The 22,506-nt window shown below is 33.5% G+C and overlaps 1 protein-coding gene across 2 annotated transcripts; it reads right to left on the reverse strand.

The window, feature by feature from the left end:
- Nucleotides 1–199: 199 nt before the first annotated feature.
- On the reverse strand, nucleotides 200–19,270 carry LOC108974282. 2 transcript variants are annotated; one of them, XM_018941994.1, is made up of 11 exons: nucleotides 19,124–19,270; nucleotides 16,286–16,619; nucleotides 13,655–14,567; nucleotides 13,256–13,598; nucleotides 13,013–13,196; nucleotides 9,638–9,751; nucleotides 9,473–9,573; nucleotides 8,927–9,018; nucleotides 8,155–8,347; nucleotides 6,585–6,685; nucleotides 200–1,201 (listed from the first exon to the last, which is right to left on the reverse strand). In XM_018941994.1, the coding sequence occupies exons 2-11, from the start codon at nucleotides 16,498–16,500 to the stop codon at nucleotides 1,043–1,045; spliced, it is 2,415 nt and encodes an 804-aa protein (XP_018797539.1). In that variant the 5' UTR covers nucleotides 16,501–16,619; nucleotides 19,124–19,270; the 3' UTR covers nucleotides 200–1,042. The 2 variants fall into 2 exon arrangements, with proteins under 2 accessions (XP_018797539.1, XP_018797540.1); XM_018941995.1 differs by lacking the exon at nucleotides 19,124–19,270 and adding an exon at nucleotides 18,741–18,953.
- Nucleotides 19,271–22,506: the final 3,236 nt, after the last annotated feature.

Genomic DNA, 22,506 nt, shown 5'->3' on the forward strand with positions numbered 1-22,506 from the left:
AACCACTCGTACACTCTGCTACAGGATAGGCAATCATCGCGATAAACTTGTTTCAACAATTGAAACGTTTCAGTAAAAGTTTTAGCAATTTTAAAACAAAATTTAATATTGGCTCTTTGTTCGAAGCTCATTTTTGCACCGATAACACAAATATACTGACATTTAAACCGCAATAACTTCACTTCTAATCCACGAAATGTCATAAAATTCTCACTGGACAATCGATAAAGATAGCAGATTCGCACCAATTGATGGTGCCATCAGGGGCGCTAGATTCAAAACATCCTGTTTACTTTGGAGCGCACCTTGTATGTATTATTATTGAATGTTTCTAACTGAATAATTTACCAAAATGGATCTTAAAGAAATCGTTACTTTTTATTTAGTTTTAAGCTTTACTTTTAAAAGTAATAGTCAAAGAATTTTTTTTTGAAAGAAATTATTTTTCTCATACTCGAGTGTCAAGTATCTGAATACAGTCGCATTTTTATATGTTTTATTATAAATAGTATATTAAAACATATTTATATATGTATATTATCATATGCAATACAAGTATGCTTGTGTCAATGTATTGCTCATATATGTTTCAACTGAAAAAATTGTATCACAACTGTGCGATATAATTTGGCAATATGTATGTACATTGTCATTAAATGTTGTAGGTAGATTGTTGATATACGAAACAGTTTGTATAATTTTTAAACAATTCGTAAATTTTCATTTCGTTTCATTGCATTCGTTATATAAATATTTAGTGATTAATTTGCAGTAGTGTAAAGTTTATATATTTCCAATTTAGAATTGACAGCACAGCTAACAGATTTGCATTACAGTTCATTCAACACTTGGCTAAAACTTATCTAAGTACAAATATATTCTACATAATAGTCGCCATTTTTTTTTTTTAATAAATTTCACCCAATACATACATCCTAAAACATATTTTTTATACTGTTCCAAAGAACGTTCACATAATTTTCTTTCCAATGAATACGTTTACTATGAATACACCGCTCCCTGCAGTTGGTATTGCTGATACTTATAGAACATGTAGATTCTCACAGCTTTTTGATTTGGATATATCAGTAAGACATATCTTTTGCAGTATTTCCTTAGCCAAATTCAACGATATGTGTGTGCGAGAAGCTTTCAGCTTCGATGACGTAGCTCTCTTTTCACGTTTTTCCTTCAAACGCATCTACAATAGAGAGATTTGGAAAAAAATTAGATTGCCTTTAGAAAATATGTTTCGAGTCATACGCTCACATAATTAAATTTCTCCCCACTCCATTACATAACAAAATAAAGTTATCAGTAGTTTACTGTTGTAGAATTTCATAGGTAAATTTAGCAGTGGAAAATTTTGTAAATTTCAGATTGTAATCAGAAAAAAACCATATTTTCGCACAGAAGCACCGTATTTAATACTCTAGAGTACTGGTCAATCTTATATCTTCAAACGATTTATATTTTCTTATTTTGCAATATTCTTGCAACTTGTTGCAATATAGTAGAATAGCTTTGTTGGCATAACGATTGTATGTATCACCAAAATTAATCGAGATAGATATACGGTTATATATAGTATATATATGAAAGAATGATGATGATATGAGTTGAAATCCGTCCGTAAGCTGTACAGATGTACTTTGGCACCATACGAAGTTTGGTATTGTAAATGGGCGTAATCTAACCATTGCCATTAATCTAACATATTACATAATTCGTATTCGCGTGTCAAAACTGAGTTGAATCGGGACTAAATTTCCTTTCGCGCGCATATCTATATAAATAAAAACGAATCATAATCATAACTTTCAGACTGAACCAAATTTGATAATTCTTTTCTTAATGTGGCCGTTGAGGTTCAAGGATGGTTTTTACGACAAGAAAATTTCGATTAATTTTCAGGAAACCCCTAAAAATTGCCCTTTTCTTTTTCCCATACAAACGAACGAATGTTTGTTAATAAAATATGTTTGTAAGTACGTCACTAAAGGAAGCAACATGGCGGTTATTGGTCTTGAACGAGATGAGATCAGCAAGTATCAAATGGTCGATACCTAAAGTGCAATAAAGCGCTTTGTAGGATATTTACTTTTGCAATTCATGATTGTTTTCCGACCGTTATGTATCTCGCTGTTAATTTGGAGAATGGCCAAAGGATATATTTCAACTCAGAGAACACAATACAGATAATAAAAACACCGCCAGCAACAAAATTAACATTTACGAGTTTTTTCTCAACTTTCGCCAGTGAACTGTTTGCGAGAACATTGCTCTATTCGGAAATATTTTGACATACATGGAATGCATCGTCCAGGAAATAGTCACGCAGAAAGGAAGGCAAAACTAGGTGTGTTCTCAACTAATTCCTTAGGACGAATTTATACAATCCACCCTTAAAATGACGATGGTTTCTACCTTCGATTAATGTTAGCGGTTCAACTTCATTTTAGTCACTGCGAAATGTGAATGGTACGGTGTGTGCAAGTTTTGGAGAAGTAAGCCAGCGAACAAAAATAACATTGCCAAAGACATTTTACATCGTCTTCGCTAAAAATTGGAAATGGGTCAATTCCGGTTGATACTTCCGCTGGTTTGATATCAATTCCATTCGCCATTTATCAATTCACGAAAGATGAACTCATCACGAATGTTTATCCGAACATTGGCCAAATTATCGTAACTACGATTCCTTAAGTGCACGCTCAATGTTAGCTGCCAAAAATACCGATGTTGTTGACTTAAACTGGCAGATTCAAAGTCAAATTCCGGGAGACTTGCGCTCATACAAAGCAATCGATCGTCTTGACAATAAAGACGAAGCCGTGAATTATCCAGTGGAATTTTTAAATTCTTTGTAGAGGCTTGGTATGCCACCGCATCATTTGCGTCTCAAAGTTGGATCTGTTGTTTTTATGTTTCGAAATCTTCATGCACCGAAACTGTGTAATGGAATCCGACTGATTGACGCACCTATCGAATACAAGTGGACTGAATGCTTGATTCTACGAATTCCTTTGAGTTCCAATGGTTTGCCATTTCAGTTCAAACGTATTCCGCTTCCATTTGAAGTGACGATCAACAGGACACAACTTGGTTTGCAAAGTTTGGAAGTGCTATGTTTTTCACACGGTCAGATATACGTGACGTGCTCACGAGTTTGAAAACCATCTTTTCTGTACACCGAAACAGAAACCAAAAAATGTGGTTTATCAAGCAGCGTTACATTGAAAAAAAAATCAGCTAGTACTCAATATTTTCGAATTCCATATCGTATGTCTGTAACAACAAAGTACTTGGAGATTGTAAATAAAACGCAAAAGATTTAATTATTCATAAATGTTTATTTTGTTACCTTAAAATTTTTCCCCACTAAATGTAATAAGCTTATGCAAACGACGTTTTGAGCCCTCGAAATACTTTCCATAAGCACTTTTTGGGATGATCTTCAGCTATTCATCGAATTTTGTTTTATCTCTTCGATCGACTGAAAACGGGCCCCATTGCATTATAGTTGACTTGTTTGCATGTCAAGCCATCCATCGTGTCCATCGTTATAATGCTCTCCAAGCATGTGGGATAAGAATTCGCATGGTCAAGCATGTCCAAAGAAACATGTTTACGGTACTCTTTTTGAAAAAAATTCAGTTTATTGAGACGAATCGAGCAAAAACGCTTTTCATACCCAAAATATCCACCAAAATCATTCAAACGTACTCGGAAAATGTTGATCTCTATTGTCATCTCTCTAACACTTGCTTGACAATTTTCAACTTCACTTTTTTAATTTTCACAAAATTTGGTTACAAATACACAATTGGGGACAAATTCTTTGTTCAATATTTTTATCAATTATAAAAATCGCAACACACTACTGAGGTGTACCGACTAATCTAATAGCGGTTCATATTTTTGCATAAAATGGATAAAATCAACAACTTTCAGTTTTTCAAGACAATAACCCAAACATTCGGCGCGTGATGTTTGAAGTTGGTTTCTGTATAATTGCCCAAAATTACATAATCGAAACTCCTGCACAAAGCCCGGACCTTAATTTAATCGAGCATTTGCGGAACAAATTAGGACGCAGGATGTAGAACAGGTTGTGCACTTCGAGGGACCAGTTGGAAACTGCTTTTCAAGAGGAGTAAAACAAGATTAGTCCGAATGTGCGAAAAAATCTGGTTGGATATTAAAAATAATTTATTTGCTGTAAACTTTTAAATACAGTAGAATCGTGCCATAATGAACTCACGAAAAAGTTAAACCTTTTAAAAGTTAAAGTTAAACCTTTAAAAAATTAACAAGCTCGAATAGCCAAATTGCACCCTGGAAAACATTTTCATGCAAATGATGGATGGCTAGTAAATTTTAAAAACTATATGGTATTCGCCACATAAAAACTTGTGGGAAAATCCTTTCAAGCGACAAGTCGGAAATAAGACCATTCATTCATAACTTCTAGACAAAAATTAATGAAATGGAAATTTCGGACGTGCAGCTTTTTAACGCAGATGAAACTTGATTATTTTATCGTTTTCTGCCCAATAAAATATTTGTCGTGTCAAGGCGGCACCGGGCCGAAAAATAAGCATTCGCATAGGTTAAAACCATTAATCTAACCATTAAATTAAATCTAAATTTCGGTTTTGTTATGAGTAAACGTGAGTTATGCAAATAAATTAAACATATTATATCACCAAATTTATTTTTATTCAAGTGTTTTTCTAAAGTTCATAATTCGGAAAAATAAAACACCCTTTGGACTTTTGGTTAACTTTTTCAGGATTCTACTGTACTTATATCTTTTACGTCTTGCCCGGTTTTCAATGTGAGGCGAAAATATGGCCTTAGCACACACATGCGTTATGTTTAAGCTTCTTATAATATATACTTTTGTTGGTTTTTAACAGTAAGACTTTTTAATAAAATAAAAACGAGCGAGTTGAAATCCGGAAATGTGTCTTGAGAAAAAAAATCATATCGTGTTACTTGAAAAAATACGGAAGACCAGTTTGTAGATGGGTGTAATCGGATCTCTGCTACGCCCACAACGACATTAAACCAACACGTATAAAGTGACATAACTAAGCAATAAAGACGAGATATGAACTTGTAATTTTGCACAGAGGATCGCTGTAGAATGGGGCACTTATGGGAGAAAGTTCTAAAAAAATTTGTGTGACCCCGCCCTCTTAAAGATTTGATAGATCCTAACCATTCGAACTATACTAACTAAATTCACTTTGAAAAAACCCCAAGCAATAAATAAATGCGCCAGAAACATTAAATTTTACAAATAGGTTGAATCCATCCTTTATACCATAAGCCTAAAAGAAAAAATTGCCAATTTCCGACTGATTTTATACTGCATGTACTGCAAAATATTCGGGTCAAGTATTTCACCGGCTTTAATGCTTACAAATTAGAAGAGTATAAAATGTTGGGTTACAGCCGAACTTAGCCCTTTTTTACTTGTTATTTTATTTTTCAATCGGCCAATTAGTTGCTGATTTCCATGCAAGCCAACATTACTACCTCTACTCAAACATTTAATGCTTTCAACTTATTTTTACAGAGAATTAACGTATTTTCAAAAAATCCATTGTAGAGGCCAAGGGAGGTGGTTATGTTCCATTTCACTCATACTCACACTAAATAAATCTTTCAAGCAGTTAAAGGTTAGGATACATATATTTCGTATTTATGGGTCATTATTTTTTAAGTTTAAACTCAACCGTCCTTTTTCACAATTAACAGACAGAATTCATTCGTCTCATCATTTTGATTTATCTCGATTAATTTTAATGTTTACAAATAATATACATTTAGCGTTACATGGCCAGACAAACATTCCAAAAAAATTCGTATCACTATCTATTTTATATTTTATTATTACTCTAAATCTATCTCGTTTAGTTTTAGCCTTCTTTTTAACCGTTAGGGGAACAGAATGCAATGTGTTGAGCGAGCAGTTGTAAATATAACGCACTGATTTACTTATAATTAGAAAATAAGCAAAAAATTGATATTTTTATTAAAAATTTGCAACTTAATTATGACTATTGTCCTATACCTATGTGTTGTGTGGAACACTGTTCAGTTATACTCATGTTTTAGTTGCGCAAGTGCGCAAAATGCCAAATAATGATAAAATATGCGACAGTGGTTAACAACTTTTAGTCAGTGCAATTTAGGAGTGTTATCTTTTTACCGATCGTCTAATCTTTCAGAATTGCTCAGCGCCATACCATCATACCAACCTATTTCAATTATATTTGGTGGTCCGTTTTTATTGACCGCAAGTGTATATGTAATTCCTAATGCTTACAGACCCTGAAAATTGTGCTATGGTTCGTAAGAGATTTTGTGGAGGTAAACGGCATTACGGATACTAAATAGAATGTATGATCTCTAACAAATGTCGCATAATAAAATAAAATTAAAAAACTGTTTTTAACTCTGTTTTAAAACTCTGTTGTTATTTGTAAAATTTTTTAAATATATAATAAATTATATTGAATGAGTACATTTAAGAAACTATTTAATATATAATATGATTCGATCATACACACCTGTTTTAGGATTCCTACCAATAGTTCATCAACATTGTGTTGAATTCCACTGGATGTCTCTATAAATTTTGCATCGTGTGAAGCTGCTAACGCTTTTCCTTCTACCGATGAAACGACAGAAAATTAGGTATTAACTAAATTATACTAATACGCAATATATGTATATGTATATATATATATAGTATATGCGCTTTAATACATAATATATTCGGAAATCAGCGCAGATCACTCTATTAAGAGACCCTAATTTCTTCTGATCATAGTTACCTAAATTTTATGCAGATATATGTATATAGCGAGCGTGTTTTTCTTTGTTCCAGGTACGTCATCGTCGCTTCTAAATATATTTAACATAAACTTTATAGTGTACTTTACTTTCCATCACTCTTTTTTTAATTAACAAGGCAACATAACAAGCAAGATTTAAGAAGTTAGGTTTAACAAAAAATTTTATACTCTCTCAACTTGTAAGGAACGAATTATAACTATAAAAGTTTGGCATAACTATGTATATGAAAAACTATTTTAAAACACGTAATCGTGAATGCATTACAATTAAATTAGTCTTATTACCATCTTTTACTTCGCATTATCGAAAATTATTTATACATTAAAATCATTATCAAATGGGATATATGTTTTATAAACTCAACCGAAAATGCTAAATTTTATAAGTTAAGTTAAAGTGGAAAACGTTACCAAATAGTTAGGCAAATGAGGTTTGGGCGAAGGTCTAGATTAACTCCATTCACATTCACCGCTAAACCACATAATTTTTTATTAAAGCTTAATTTCATTATATATCACACATTTTGATTTATATAAGCAGTTTAAAGACAGGGAGAAAATCTAAATCATTATATGTATATTAGTATATTAGGGCGAGAAATATGAGCTAAGCATTCATTTTAACTTTGCTCAAGTACACTCAATAACATATTTTCAATATTCAAGTAACGAAAATCAATAAATATGGGATGGGCCAATTCGTAGACCAATTTCACATACTTTATTCAATATTATACGTTCAGTTAATTTCAGTAATATATCATATAAGTATGTATATTGGCCTTTATTGACAATATAAAGCCAATCGGACGTACAGACATACCATCATCAGGAAAAGAGTTTCTCCACATTACAGTAATATACATATCATGGTATCAAAAAACATGTGTACCATGTTTCATCAAAATATCTTCATTTTCACTCAAACTACAGACGGTCAGACGGTTTTCAACTCATCTTCCTGATCATTTACACAGATATAACGAACGCTATATCTATCTTGAGTTTTAGGAGACACAAGAAACCGTTAATTGAATAAAACTATTATGCTCTGTTGCAAGAGAATAAAAATTGAGGAGACGGAATTTGAATACGAGTTGCTTAGAATATGGCAAAATGTTGTCACTTCTCTGTTTGCTGACAGTATTGAAGCGCCAATTTTTTTTATACAATACTCTAAACATAAGTGTTTGTTGTTGTTGTTGATACGGTCTTAACAAATTATATTATGCGCATAATTTCGTTGCAATATTTAATCGTACTCGTACCAAAATGCTCTTACCTTGTGTTGAGATAACTCGAGCACGTGCTAAATCCGCTTTGTTCCCTACTATAATAACAGATTTATCTTTAATATAGTTTTCCTGCCACAAGTATTTTATAATTTCTTCTGCAACTCGAAACGATGATTTTTCAACCACAGAAAATACAACAACACATCCGTGCGGCTCATAAGTTGATAACGAGTTTTCCACCTATTTTTAGAACAAAATATTAAAGTAACTCAGTCAGCGATAAAAAATATATATATTTTATGCGTAATATATATATATAAATAATAGGTATGTAAGAAATATATAAAACTCTTATCAATTACACCACACAATACTCGGCTGTCTATTGGACCAAACTAAATTTTCCCAAGAGATTTAGTGGTAATTAAAAAGTAATTTCTCTGTTTTTCGAAACAAGAGTTTGATAATCTTTTACAAAACTAATTATTTCATAAACAGGTAGACATTGCAAGTGAAGTTATCTCTTAAAAAGTCCAAAATTATATTACCGTTATAACCATAAATTCAAACATTTTAAAACTCTTATAAACAGTGGTGGTATGAATTGTTGAGACCGAATCGGACTAAGACATTAAGATGTTTATGAAATATGCTTCTGGTTATGAAATATTAAAAAATTATCTACGAATTTCTAAATATTCATTCAATATGTACATGTAATAAAATCGGCTTTCAGTATACGCACCTATATAAACCCATATTTAAGTACCATATGAATAAAGTGTTCCAAAATATAAAAACCACTATGTTTTAACTTACGCTCATTTCCACTCTTGGATGATCAATAAATACCAACTCTGATTCCACGTCGTCCAACAAAACGCTCACTGTCTTTTCACCAAATTCGTCATCTACAACTCAAATAAAAGTATTTTACTAAAAACATCACATATATTACTAATTAAATTAAATAACATTCACATTAATTAAATTAATTTTTCGGAACTCGAGATTATAATTGTCTTTATTTAAAAAACAAAATTTCTTAATCCACTAATTATAGAAATTTTCGACATTTCAGCAGTAAACAACGTTTCTCGCCTTTTAGCACTTTTACAACACATTCTTAACTTTTAATGTACTGAAACTGTTGCCTCACACAGTCAACAGTTACAAAAAACTGACGGAAATTTAATAATTTTGTAATATCATCAAACAACAGATAATTTTTAACAAAACTTTGTTTAAAAATTGTTATTCATTTCTAACGATCTTTTCTAATACCTATGAAGCTGCTTTTATAAACAGCTATAGTTAATATGTTACAAAGTTATTTACGATCATATTTTGAATTTTTGTTCTTACCTAGACTAGCATCATAGGTGTGCATATATTCCGACGTCATGAATTGATTTACCAAAGCTGTTTTTCCAACGCCTGAATCACCTAGCATAACTATACGATAACTAGAGATGTAAAACAAAACATATTTAAAAATGTTTGTCGAAAACAAATGCAAACCACACGAACCGTGCTGGTGGTGGAGGTTCGAGATCATCCGAATGAGGTGATGAAGGAACCGAGTCTACATTAGCATATCCACCTCCACAGCATGATCCCTCGAATGGTGAACGTTCACTTGCTCTAAAAAATTAAAACAAACAAATAACAATTATAGATAAGCTTGTGGACTAAATATTGTTAAAATGTGACCTATACCCCGCACTCTAATTGGTTTAATGTAAATATATCCTAAACCACTTAAGCAACAAAAACCAAATTCGCTCAGGACAAATAGGTACCCAAACCAACACTGCAAAAGTGGATGAAATCGGAAGACAACCCCGTGCTGTTAGAGACTACTAAAAGTGTGATAAATCAATAATTAATTACGACAGAGCCATACAATTTTATACCGCAGATGGTATTAGAAGGCTTAATAGGAGCCGGAGTAAACACAGGCCGATGAGAGCGGCACCGCCTTCTTTTAGGGGTTAAACCGGTTCAATACCCTTACCCCCACGTACCGATTTTCGAACTTCCAGGTGACTTTATACCGTAAGTTATCTCAATGAAAATAAGATAGCGTGATTTACTGTATTTTATTGCATAAAATGGATAAAATTGATTGAAAACTAGGTCATATGACAGATAGCATCCGGGTGTCTTTATTCCATATGACTGGTGATATGTGCCTTAATGAATCTCAAAATATATTTTATTAGCATGTGACATGTTAATAGTTGAAAGATAAAATCGGGTCGATACCACTACGAACTCTCTCTAACTAACCTTTTGTCGAATATGTCGGTTAGTATATGAGTTATAGGTATTTATAAACTACTGTGGGCTTAAACTAGTAAGACTTTTAAATTTCGCGCGAAAACCCATTCGTCGAAATATTTTTTTTTCTGGTTTGGTATGACTGTCAGTGACAACTGTGCCAATCGTGACATCAAAATAATCATTAGGGTTTAGTATACGCTTGTTATTCTGAAGTACACAATTTAATTTTTGAGAGCGGAATCATATTTCAGGTGCCGAAGCGTTCAAAATGTTTGAAAATGTCTTTAGTGATAATTATTTCTCTCCAGTAAGTGTTTTAGATTGATAAAAATTATTTAAAGAGAGCCGAGAACGCGAACATTTTGAAAGATCATTTGGGCTTAGTAAAAGTGAAAGCACGATTGGTTTCAAAATGACGCAATTTTTTCGAATAACTTCGTAGCCTTAACGTCTGAAACAATGTTTACCGACTACCAAGATGTCATGAAACGTATTATTACTGGCGGAAAAATAAAAAAATAGCAACGGTGCGCCGAAGTCGAAAAAACCACGTAAAAGGAAAACTCAATCGACCGCTCCGAGGAAACCGCTTTAAATCAATTGAAGACATTAAACGTGAATCGCTACTCGCATTGAAGGCTATTTATTATGAACAGATTCATAGTAGTATATAAATGTATATAGATATAAAATATATAATATATATACTTTGGATTCTGATCCTCTGGTTGACGTTTTACACCATAAGGCATTTCCCTGGTTTTGATTCTTACAAGTTGCAAGATTATAAAAGAACTTATAATTATTTCTATTTTCCAAAATATTTTCAATTTGATAACAAACGCGTGTACCACATTACCTACTTATAGTGCAGGGTTTGTCCGGAAAGTACTGAGTCGATTTAAAAAAATATATTGAACCAATTTTACAATTACACCGCGATTTCCATGAAATGAAGGCAGCTGCTTGGATCCCCTTTCATCGGCCTTTTCAGGTAAAGAAACAAAAACAAAGTCCGGAGTTTCGCAACTTAATCGCGTATCTCTACTAACGCTGCACCACTCACAGAAACACGTCGTGTCCAGGCTCTCTAGGTGCTCGGAGAAAACTAACCAGCCGGAAACCCCTCTACTTAATCCAGTCAGTGCGCGCACGCTCTGAAATACAGGCGCGGCTGAAGAAAATCAGTATGCAGAAAAGATGCTGTTATTATTTCTCCTGGTGATGTTTTTTCTAGCAGAAATTTTCTGTTGTCGCAGGAAAAGACAAATGTGTAAACAGGTGATATTTAGGAAGTGGGCAGAAAATGTTTAAAAAGTGGGCGATGCCTCTAATATATTTGGTGTACATATCTCACAAGTAAACTAAAGATATATCGACGATACTTGCTATGGTGAATTCATACAAATTGAACTACTCGCCTGGAACCGCTCACTTTTATATGGAGTCCTCTGGTTCAGGAACTATTAAACAACTTTCAACGTAATATTATGCAGTATTACTTATACCATTATGTCACAGTGTGAAATAACGAGATATCAAAATTTTAAATTCTATACGATTATTTTACTTTACCGTAAATCACAGATCAATTGAAAAATTACCATCTCCCCATAAACACATTTTTTGGCAAAAGTCCTTTATTATTCAATATAGTTCTCTTCAAGGTAATACACTGATTATGGCGACCCTCCAACTTTCCGATACCAATTTTATAGTAAGATCACCTCTTCATTCGACGAAAATTTCTTCCCAGTGAGCATTCTTTTAAGATCTGAGAAATACGGTGGATACGAAAGCAATTTAAAGTCAGTTCATAGATTTTTACCATTTTTTTCATTGACTTGTGACACGGTCCATTGTCAAACACTTTCTTTTTCTTCAAATTCGGCCGTTTTTCGGCGATTATGTCCTTCAAACGGTCCAATAACACTTTGCAATAGTCACTGTCCTTCATTTTTCATTGTAATCAATAAAAATTATTCCATGCGCAGCCGACAACTTTACTTTATGGTCATCCAAAATTATTTTGTTAAATGATATAATTCACTAACTAGTGATCTGACCAAATTTATACACACGCTTTTTAAAGCTTAGGACGAACTAAAAATCATACGGATTTTATTCTAGTAGCGCAGTCAATTTGTCAGGTCGAGGATTTTCAAGCCTGCCGATACAGAATATGTGGGCCTCAATATTTAAGTCTTATGGTCATTCTGTAAAGTGACTTTATGAAAGCCAGAAAGTGGATATTTTTGCAAAAAAAATATGGGGCCACACTTACCTTAGCACACTACTACTAGGAAAATTTTCGAACTCCCGAATTACTTAATAAAGTAGAAACAATCAATATGTTAGGCACGTAGTAGATATAACAAAAAAGGAGCCAACAAGCGATCACCTAAATCAAATTTCAGTTCGGTATCATAATTCAATTTTTACCCAAGTTATTGCTTGCACATAGGACGAAAAGATAAAGTTTCAAACCTACATGCATACATATATACATTTTCGAAAAAATATTAAGTTTTTGATACTGAGTTTTTTTTTTTAATTCAGTACCAAGTTTTACCTTATTAAAATGATATGTTGCAAAAATTAATAAAAGTTATTGATTACCTGCTATTAGTAGAGTTGACACTGGTGTTACTACGTGACCGCCTTGAAATAATGGAGTCACCACAGTTCACTACATTGCCCTTGCTTATTGAAAAGTGCCTTAGGCGGTAAAGATCATCACTAGCCCGAGGATTATATGGACGTTCAGGTAGAGAACATACACGTGGTCTTACATGATCTGGAACTGCAAAATAAAAATAATACAAAATTCTTACATATGTAAATCATATGCATGTGAACAACCTGGGAGTTCAAGGAAATTTGATGTTCGACGTTGCCGTCCGCGGTTTGATGCTTGAAAAGCTAATGGTCCAATATCATCGTTGGAAAAGGCAGATGTGTTGGAGCACACACTTTTCATAGACTCCCGTGAACTGCGGCGACTAGCTAAATATGCCAGACCGCCTTTAGAACTACCCCTCCGCCTGAGCTTATAACTTGTAGAAATTGATTCTTCTAAAATTTTACTCTTATTTAGAACACATTCGGAGTCTCCAGTCAAATCACTGGTTGATTTACGGTGCTGCAGTGATGCCGCACTATCTGAACAGGTACGATCTAAAGTAGAGTGTGAACTGTGTAACACCTACAGAAAACTCATTTATATTAATACTCTTCCAGATTTAAACGACTTATGTTAACCTGATAACAGGGATTGGATGTTATATTGATAGCGTGTCTTCGATGTTTACTTCTTCCTTGTAACTCAAATGGGGTCGCCTCTTTTGACACAAAACCTTCCAAAACAGTATCAATTTTTGATTGCTCAGAGAAAGACGTGGTAACAGTAGCAATCGTACAATTTGTTGTATCATTTGAGTCACATGATAGCTGTGTGCTCTCCGTAACACACGAATCTCTTTTCATATAATAATTATTACTAATCAAACAATGTTCATCAGTTTGAGATATTTCCCACTCTGGTGCCTTCATCTCCTTACTGTTTTGCTGACTTTCATATATATTAGAAATATTTTCTAAAGGTGAGGAACGCAAAAGTGGTTTTGTGTTCTTTCCGTTTGCTTCACATATTTTTGGTGAGGTGGGTATTCGTGATGAAATGATGCCAAAATGTTCAGCGGTATTTATTTCATAGATTTCATTAGAAATTTCATCTTCAGGAGTAATAGGATCGTAGAATTCAAACTTTTTAAAAGAGCAATCCGTGACAGGGCTTATGGCCTCAAATACGAATTTTCTGGGTGAATTAGGACTTCGTCGAGGTGAGGATGTTCCTGGACCGCTTAGAAATGCTCCAGAAGATGGTGAACCCATTGAGTTTTCGTGGGATGAAATTCTTCTCGGGCTATGTGAACCAGAAGTCGGTGTATGATAAAAGGATGGTGTTGAAGAGGCATCATCATAACTGTCATTAGCATAAGTGGTTGTTATTTTCGGACTACGTGGGTTTTCATTCATGTTGGACAAAGGTCCACCTCTACTAGCCATTATAAATGGATCGGAGTATGAGCTTTGAGCTCCTTGGGATCTCCGTGCGGATGGACTTAGTGGGGGTTGCCTCGTCGAATCATATGAATTAATATTAGGTAAACATCTAGGTTTATAATAACAGTGATTAGCAAATACGTACATGAGAAGTACGAGTATAAATACGTGCATAAGTAAGTAGAACACATAAATAATTAGTATTCATCATTGAACTTTGTTCCACTTAAGTGAAATATATATATGTATACAAAATACGTTTAAATTTTCCCTCATAATTGAACCCGTTTAATTGCTTTCTCTGCATAATTGGTTAAAACTACATATGTGTGATTGAAAAATATACCGTTATACATACAAAAACTTTCAAGATGTTTTTGTTCAGAAAACAAGTTTTTGTGTGTTTTATGAATATGTAGATTGAATAAAATTGAAAAAATAACATACTTCTTTAATTAACTTTTTATGAATGTAAGTAAGGATCTCTTAAAATTAAATGTAGATTGAATAAAATTAAAAAAAAAACAGACTTTTTCAATTAAATTTTTAAGATGAAACAGATTAAATACAAGGACTACATATATACAATAATATGAACTAGTTTATGCCTTAAGTTTATTTTTTATTTTTTTATAAATACTTAAAGTGAACACAATTTTTTTATTGATAATGTTGTACATTTAAGCGGTATTAATTACTGTATTTGGACGAAAAGTTAATTCAAACGAGTATGGGTTAACTGATTTTTCGGCTAATTGAACGAATATACCCTGAGGTTCATGAATCATATGTTTGTTATGTGTAGGTACAAAGATACATTGTTATTTGTAAAACACGCTCTTTCATTTTCATTGAGATAACTCACAGATTGACTGATGTATGCGGTATAAAGCCACCCGGAAGTTCGAAACCCGTTATATTAAGTATTTGGGGGCTAAAGGAAGAATTGACCAGATTCAATCCATTTTTGATACCCATATAAACCACTATAAGGAAAGGATTCTCTCTAAATTTTTTAATATATATCTCAACAAATTTGAACAATTTTTGTCATGAGGCAAAGACAAAAGACATTATTTATGCTAATCTCGCTATATTGATTGCTTCTTGATTTGTTCAACCATTTGTGAAAAGAATGTCCAGTACCAATTTGGGTGAAATCGGTCGGGCGAGTCCTGAGATAGGTGATTTCATCTGAACAAAATTTTTTTTTATTGATAATGTTGTACATTTAAGCGATATTACAGTTATTTCTATAAACAATAACTCCACCAAATTTGGTGAAGATATATCGTCAAATGACGAAGTTTCCCATGCAAGCATTTGATTCCGATCATTCAGTTTGTATGGCAGCTATATGCTATAGTTAACCGATCTGGACAATTTCTTCGAAGATTACATTGTCGCCTTTCAAAATAGAATGCGCAATCTTTTGCGAAGATATATTGTCAAATGTGAAAGTTTGCAATACAAGAACTTGATTCTGATCGTTCAGTTTGTATGGCTGCTATATGTTATAGTGGTCCGATATCGGCAGTTCCGACAAATGAGCAGCTTCTTGAAGAGAAAATGACGTTTGCAAAATTTCAAAACGATATCTCAAAAACTGAGGGACTAGTTCACATATATATAGACGGACAGACGGACCGATGAACAAGACTAAATCGACTCAGCTCAACATACTGATTATTTAAATATACTCTATACGGTTTCCGACGCTTCCTGCTGGGTATTACAAACTCCATGGCAAGCATTAATATATCCGGTTCAGGGTACAATTATTGTAAACAAATATGTTTGCATATTTAGTGTGTTGAATAATTTTACCTTGTAGCTTTAGAGCCTTTAACTGTTGACACGGGTGAACGTGAACACATATCATTTGTTTTCTGTATTATTGCAAATGGAGGTGAGTTTTGCTTATTTTTGCTTATTGAAGCCGTGTCTTTATTTAATCCACGTTGGGGTGAACATGTTAAATGGCTTAGACTTTCATGTTCTTTCAATTTTTTTTGACATTGGTATTCCATTTGATATTCCATTAAAGTTCCGAGTTGATATGCATAGATTGTATTATGAGCGAGTTTGGCATTTCTGTCCAGACCACCTTACCATAAACTACTTATTGGGGTTCAGTCAAAAATTTTGTAGGATTCGTGACCTATAAATGATTATTTGAATTAATGGATACGCTACGGATTTAGGTTTTCTCTCTATATATTTTATTTTTTAATTGCAAATGAAAGATAAATAAAATTTAACTACTTAAATCTCAGTTTTTATGTTTTATACTTACTTTTTCGTGCTCATATCAAAAATAATATTAATGCATCCCTTTGTCCAAATTCAATCTTAAAAAGATGGAGTTATGAAAGGGTGTCTTCTGAGGTTTGGAAAATTGACCTTGTAACCGCAGTCAATTAAGGTTGTGTATTCTTAGAGTGTTATAAACACATCTCCCACATTATATTTGATTGTCAATAGCATAGATAACTTGATCAGAATCTCTTTTCTTGCTCTCTCACTTGTCAGCTGGCAGGGCACCCTGATCTGTTTTCTGAGCTGGCAACAAAACACAATCAGGGTGCCTTCAACCAGCAGTTAGTGGAAAAGGCGGGATGGCAAAGAGTAGCGCTATAATTACTTGACGAAATTAGTGTGAAATGAAATTTCATTGAACTGTGGGAAATATTTTGGCAAAATAATTGTTTATGTAAATTAATTAATGATTTTGCATTTTAGCATTTATATATGTATGCATTTTCAAAGTGTTTAATTTAGTGTTTTGTAGAATTTATTAAATACCCAAGCTAATATTTTTCAGCAGTGGCATCCTTGGCAAATTTTATAAAAAATGCGAGTTTTAACAGCTCTCTCTCAAACCAAAGAGTCTCGTATTAAGTTATCTATGTCAATAGATGTTGTGACATGCAAATGTAACCACTATAACTGAGAGGATATAGTTACTATACCAATGTAAGCGGATTTACCATAAGCATCATACTCATTAAGTACACTCTATAGGTTCATATTAGGTATTGAAATTTTTTGATCTACTATGTTCAGGTAAAATATTTTCTTTCTTTTACTACATATGGGAGCTAAGGGAAGTATTGACCCAATTCAACCCATATTTGACACACAAACAAGCATTGTCAGGAATGGATTATCCCCGAATTTTAATTATATATCTCACACATTGACTGATCTTTGCGGTAAAAAGTCAGCTATAACTACCTGGGTTCAAATATTAGTAGCTAGGGGCTTAAATAGTTTTTATTGGACTTTGACAATTTTTGGTCATACGTTGGCATATTCTAAAGGCAATATTCATGTACAGTTTCATACCGTTAAATTAATTGCTTCTTGATTTATATACTGGAAAGAAAAGAATCAGATGGAATTTAAAATTGTGCTATATTAGGCGTGGTTGCAGTCCGATTTCGCCCCTTTTCGAACTGGTACTTGGAATGTGAAAATAAAATCCTATACTCAAATCGGTCGGGTGGGTCCCGAGATATGTGATTTCACCTAAAAGTTGACGGTGACACGCCCATCGTCTTATCCCAGCTTATTAAGCTTTCTCATACCATCCCGGGTGTAAAATTGTATGTCTCTGTCGTATTTATTTATTAATTTATTGAACTTTTTGTAGTTTTTAACAGTACCATTATTAGAGGAGTGGGCGGTGTTATCTTCCGATTTCATATAATTTAGCTATGTATGTCGGGTGGGGGGCTTAAAGGATTTGTTGTGAGTGATGTAGGAGATATTTACATTACACAATTAGCGGACGATAGTTCTTTATCTTAATTTGGTGCTTAGTTATGGCACTTTATAAATTTTCGCTTCCTGTTGTTTTATGGCCATTCAGAAGTACCAAATCTCACTAAGATATCTCAATTTTTACTCAATCTAACTCGATTACAACAAACAACCGTTGCAAGAGTTGCTAAAAGTTATGAGTTGTCCAGTTCCTGGTGCTAGATGCAAGGAATTCTGAAGAAATTATTTATCGGTGAAAAGAAATATTAGACCCGCACTTTTTAAATAACGATAAACTAATGTTTTAAAGTGTTGATAGATATTACAATGTGAAATTAGCTAAATGGTGGCTAATATATTGTGAAAAGTTTTGAAGACCATCCAAAGCAAATATAGTAATTCAAAGGCAATTGTCAGATAATTTAACAACGTCTACCACAATTAGAAACCTGCTTGTCTAAACATGTAACTAGAAGGTAAGAATAAATAATAAATACATACAATTCTTTAGTCTTACATTCTTGTTATTAAGAAGTGGGCAATCCGGAAGTAACAAGTGAGCGAGCAACAAGTGCAATTAAAAACCCATGTTAACCTTGTCAAAGTAATTGCCAAAAAAGAAACAACACCAGCCAGCTGAGTGACAACCCACTATTCCTGAACGCATTTGAAAGTATGAGTATGCACCTTTCTCCAACAATTCGACACTGCACAACTTTTATTAATGGGCTTTAACATTCTTTATCAGGCTTATGCCAACAGAAATTTTCTCTCTTCCTTATACCTTCACGATAATTTTTGATTATTTACTCTTAGCGATGAGCACTGCTGCGACTGGAATCAATATTTATGGGTAATAAGATACATATGTAGTTGCACTACTAATATTTAATAACTCACATTGATGCTCTCACGTCTGTTATTTTTGTAAAAAAAAAAACACATAAAATTGCAAGGATGCATTTCATTAGCTTGCACCGATTTACTATTGTATATTTCATAAATCTACTCATATAGTTGAGCCAAAAACAGATACATTTTACCCAGCTTCGGCCATTTTATTAGCCCGCAGCACTTTCGAAATTACCACTAGTGTTACGCATATACATATGTATAATAAATTCAAGTTGTCAGTTTCGATGCCAAAGTGAAACTAACTTTCTACATGTATTGGCATTAACAGCTATTCTCCCAGCTATAAGCTTTATTCTCAATAATAAGATGCGTGAACCTTTTTGAAAGCTTTCTGGCCTGTCTTTTCTCAACCCTTCAGAAAAGCTGTGATACCTATGAGCTTTTTTACATTTAAACGTTAAGACCCGGTTACACCAAGAAAGTTCAATGTATACAAATTTTGTACACTTACTTATATGGCGAACGAGGGTTTGGACAAATGAATAATTTCTTTTAAATAGATGTCCTTGGAGGCAATATTAATATATAAAATAATAAAACTATTTATAAGTAAATCAATTATTCAAGTTAACGTCACCAATAGCTAACGGCACTTATGCCTAAAATAATCGTCTCACATATGTTATTGACATATCGCCAATTAGGAAGCGGCCATAAACTGCAAGGTGCGTTCCAAAGTAAGTAGGATTTTGAAATCTAGCACCCCCTGGTGGCTCCATCTATATGTCGACTGGTGCGTTAGAATCTGCCATCTTTATCGATTATCCAGTAAGAATTTGACATTTGAATGACATTTTATGGATTGGAAGTTAAGGCGTTCAAAGTGTCAGTATATTTGTGTTATCAGTGCGAAAATGAGCTTCGAAAAAAGAGCCAACATTAAATTTTACTTTAAATTAGTAAAACTTTTACCTTTCAATTGATGAAACAAGTTTATGGCGATGATTGCCTATCCCGTATCAGAGTGCACGAGTGGTTTCAACGTTTTCAAAGTGGTCGTGAGGACATCAACATGTGGGCCAATCAAAATCAGTGATCACCGGAAATTTCATCGAAATTGTTATTGAAACTCATGGAAATGGAATTAAACATCGATTTATCGCATTTTGACCAAACATTTGGGTTTACGAAAAGTTTGTGCACGGTTTGTTAAGCACAAATTGACTGACGACCAAAAATTGCTCAGAATTCCACATTCGAAAGCCGATTATTTGACCAAAATCAAATTTTAACCATTAACCACTCACTGTATTCATCTGATATGGCACCGTGCGACTTCTTCCTTTTCGGGGAAAAATGCATTCACCCATGAAAGGAAAGCGTTTTGCAGACGTAGAGACCAGTCAGAAGCCTTACACCGGCATTCTGGCGGCCATACCGGCCAACGAGCTAAAATACTCGTTCGACATGCTTCTGGACGGTGCAAAAAGCTATATTGAAGAGCAGGAGACTATTTTGAATAAAATATATTCATTTTGTAGAAAAAAACCATTTGTTCTGTTTTTTTTTTAAGTCCTATTTAATTTGGATCCCACCTTGTATAACATACGGCACGCTTTAAGTAGAATTAGACAGCACATCTAGAGAACCTAAAACATTCTCTGGCTCAGCTCTGTTCAAGCGCAACTGTTAAGACTTCTCCTACCGAGCTGGCATTGGTGAAACTCCCTCATCTCGACCGAGTTAGCAAAAAATATTTTTACGTTCTCCGCGCCGTGGACATACATATATAATTATGTGTGTATGTAAACAAATATGACAGACCACACCCATAATATTTGTAAATGTGTCATGAATAAATGCTTCATGAGAAATCTCCGTTCACACGGTCAGCCAATGGCGAAGCTCACTTTTTGTCAAAGAGTCAATGTCACAACATTGTATTGTTGGTAGAAAATCCGAGCTGTGCGGAAAAAAATAAAGGCACGACCGCCGATTGTCACCGCTTCTCTCGCCGCTGTACAGCTTCGCCAACAAACCAGCGTAAATATGTATGTTTGTGTGTGAGCTTGCATACATATCGACAAATACAGTCAATCCCGGTTACGTGCAACAATCTAAGATACAGATTTTTGTGGTATGTTAAAAATAAAAATATATTATGGCACATAAGCGAGTGCGGATAATTAAGCGAGTGGTACTTAAAACAATAATTTCTATAAATTTCAAAAAACAAAAAAAACCTGAGATGCAGCAAGATATGGGCAGTTAAGAGGGATGATTTTCATTTAAGCGGAATACTACTTAAACGGGATTCACTGTACACATAGATCAGAGCAATATTTTCTCTGGCACATTTCTCAACTTTGAAAATCGAGAAATAAACTATGTTGTCAATTTTGAATACTTATATTTGCGGGGTTGTCGTTTTTTCCTTCTCAAACAAATATCAGAAATTGTTCAATTTATGATTTTTAACTTTTGCCAACGTCGAGAAAAGACGCTTGTTGGCAAAGGCATGCTCGGGGAGTCGTAATGGTATTTGTTTTTATGTATGAAGCAAGTTTGCCTGTTGAAAGTGCGCTTGCGTTCATGAATGAAAATATTGTTGTTGTGTGTTTTTCTACAAATTTGGGCATCAAATTGGCTGCCATATTGACTTATGACGCTGCTGATGCTATTTGAAACAATTGTTGTTTTTGTAGAACAATATTCGTAGTTTTTGCGTGCGACATACATATCTACATGGGAACGCATATAAGTATGTATGYTGTGTATGCATTATTTGTGTGGGAATGTCATACGCACATATTTACATDWGTRYRCATATAAGTATGTTGGTTTGTGTATGCATTAATTGTCCGGCAATGTCGTACTCATATGCATATGGATGTATGTATATACATACATATAGCAGCAGTGCGCGCACACTTTTTACTGATAAATGATAATATCACGATTTGAATTTGAATTGTACTTACATATGTATGTATGTAACTATGTGCTGATATGTCGATACGTATGAAAATTGAAAAGAAATGCGATTTACATATAATATTATTGTAATATATTACAATAAGTTGTTTAGGATATTATGATAGTATGTCATATATGTGTATGCATATATAGCATATAGCATTTGTATAAACTAACAATAATAATGAAGGAAAAATTCTTGGATTATTGTGAGAAAAGCGTGGAATGCTCGATATATGAAAAATATGTCACTCCACGCTTTTCTCCCAATAATCTTAGAATTTTTCCTTCATTATTATTGTTAGTTTATACAAAGAACTATTTTTCACTTTTTAGTTTGATATGCTTTAAAGGCGTGTTTTTTAGTTTTTTTAAACTATATTTATTTTTAATTTTTTAGTTTGATGTGAGAAACCCTAAATTTGTTAAAATATGAACTATGTATGACATGT

Source organism: Bactrocera latifrons, unplaced genomic scaffold (genome assembly GCF_001853355.1).
Source record: "Bactrocera latifrons isolate USDA-ARS-PBARC rearing strain unplaced genomic scaffold, ASM185335v1 scaffold_542, whole genome shotgun sequence".
NCBI classification, from domain to species: Eukaryota; Metazoa; Arthropoda; class Insecta; order Diptera; family Tephritidae; genus Bactrocera; species Bactrocera latifrons.

Coding starts and splice junctions, on each gene's coding strand:
- LOC108974282 (XM_018941994.1), bottom strand. CDS start 16,500: ATGGAATATCAAATGGAATACCAATGTCAAAAAAAATTGAAAGAACAT. Junction 14,568..16,285: donor AAAGGCTCTAAAGCTACAAG/GTAAAATTATTC, acceptor TTATAAACCTAG/ATGTTTACCTAATATTAATT. Junction 9,752..13,012: donor GTCAACTCTACTAATAGCAG/GTAATCAATAAC, acceptor TTAATTTTTTAG/AGCAAGTGAACGTTCACCAT.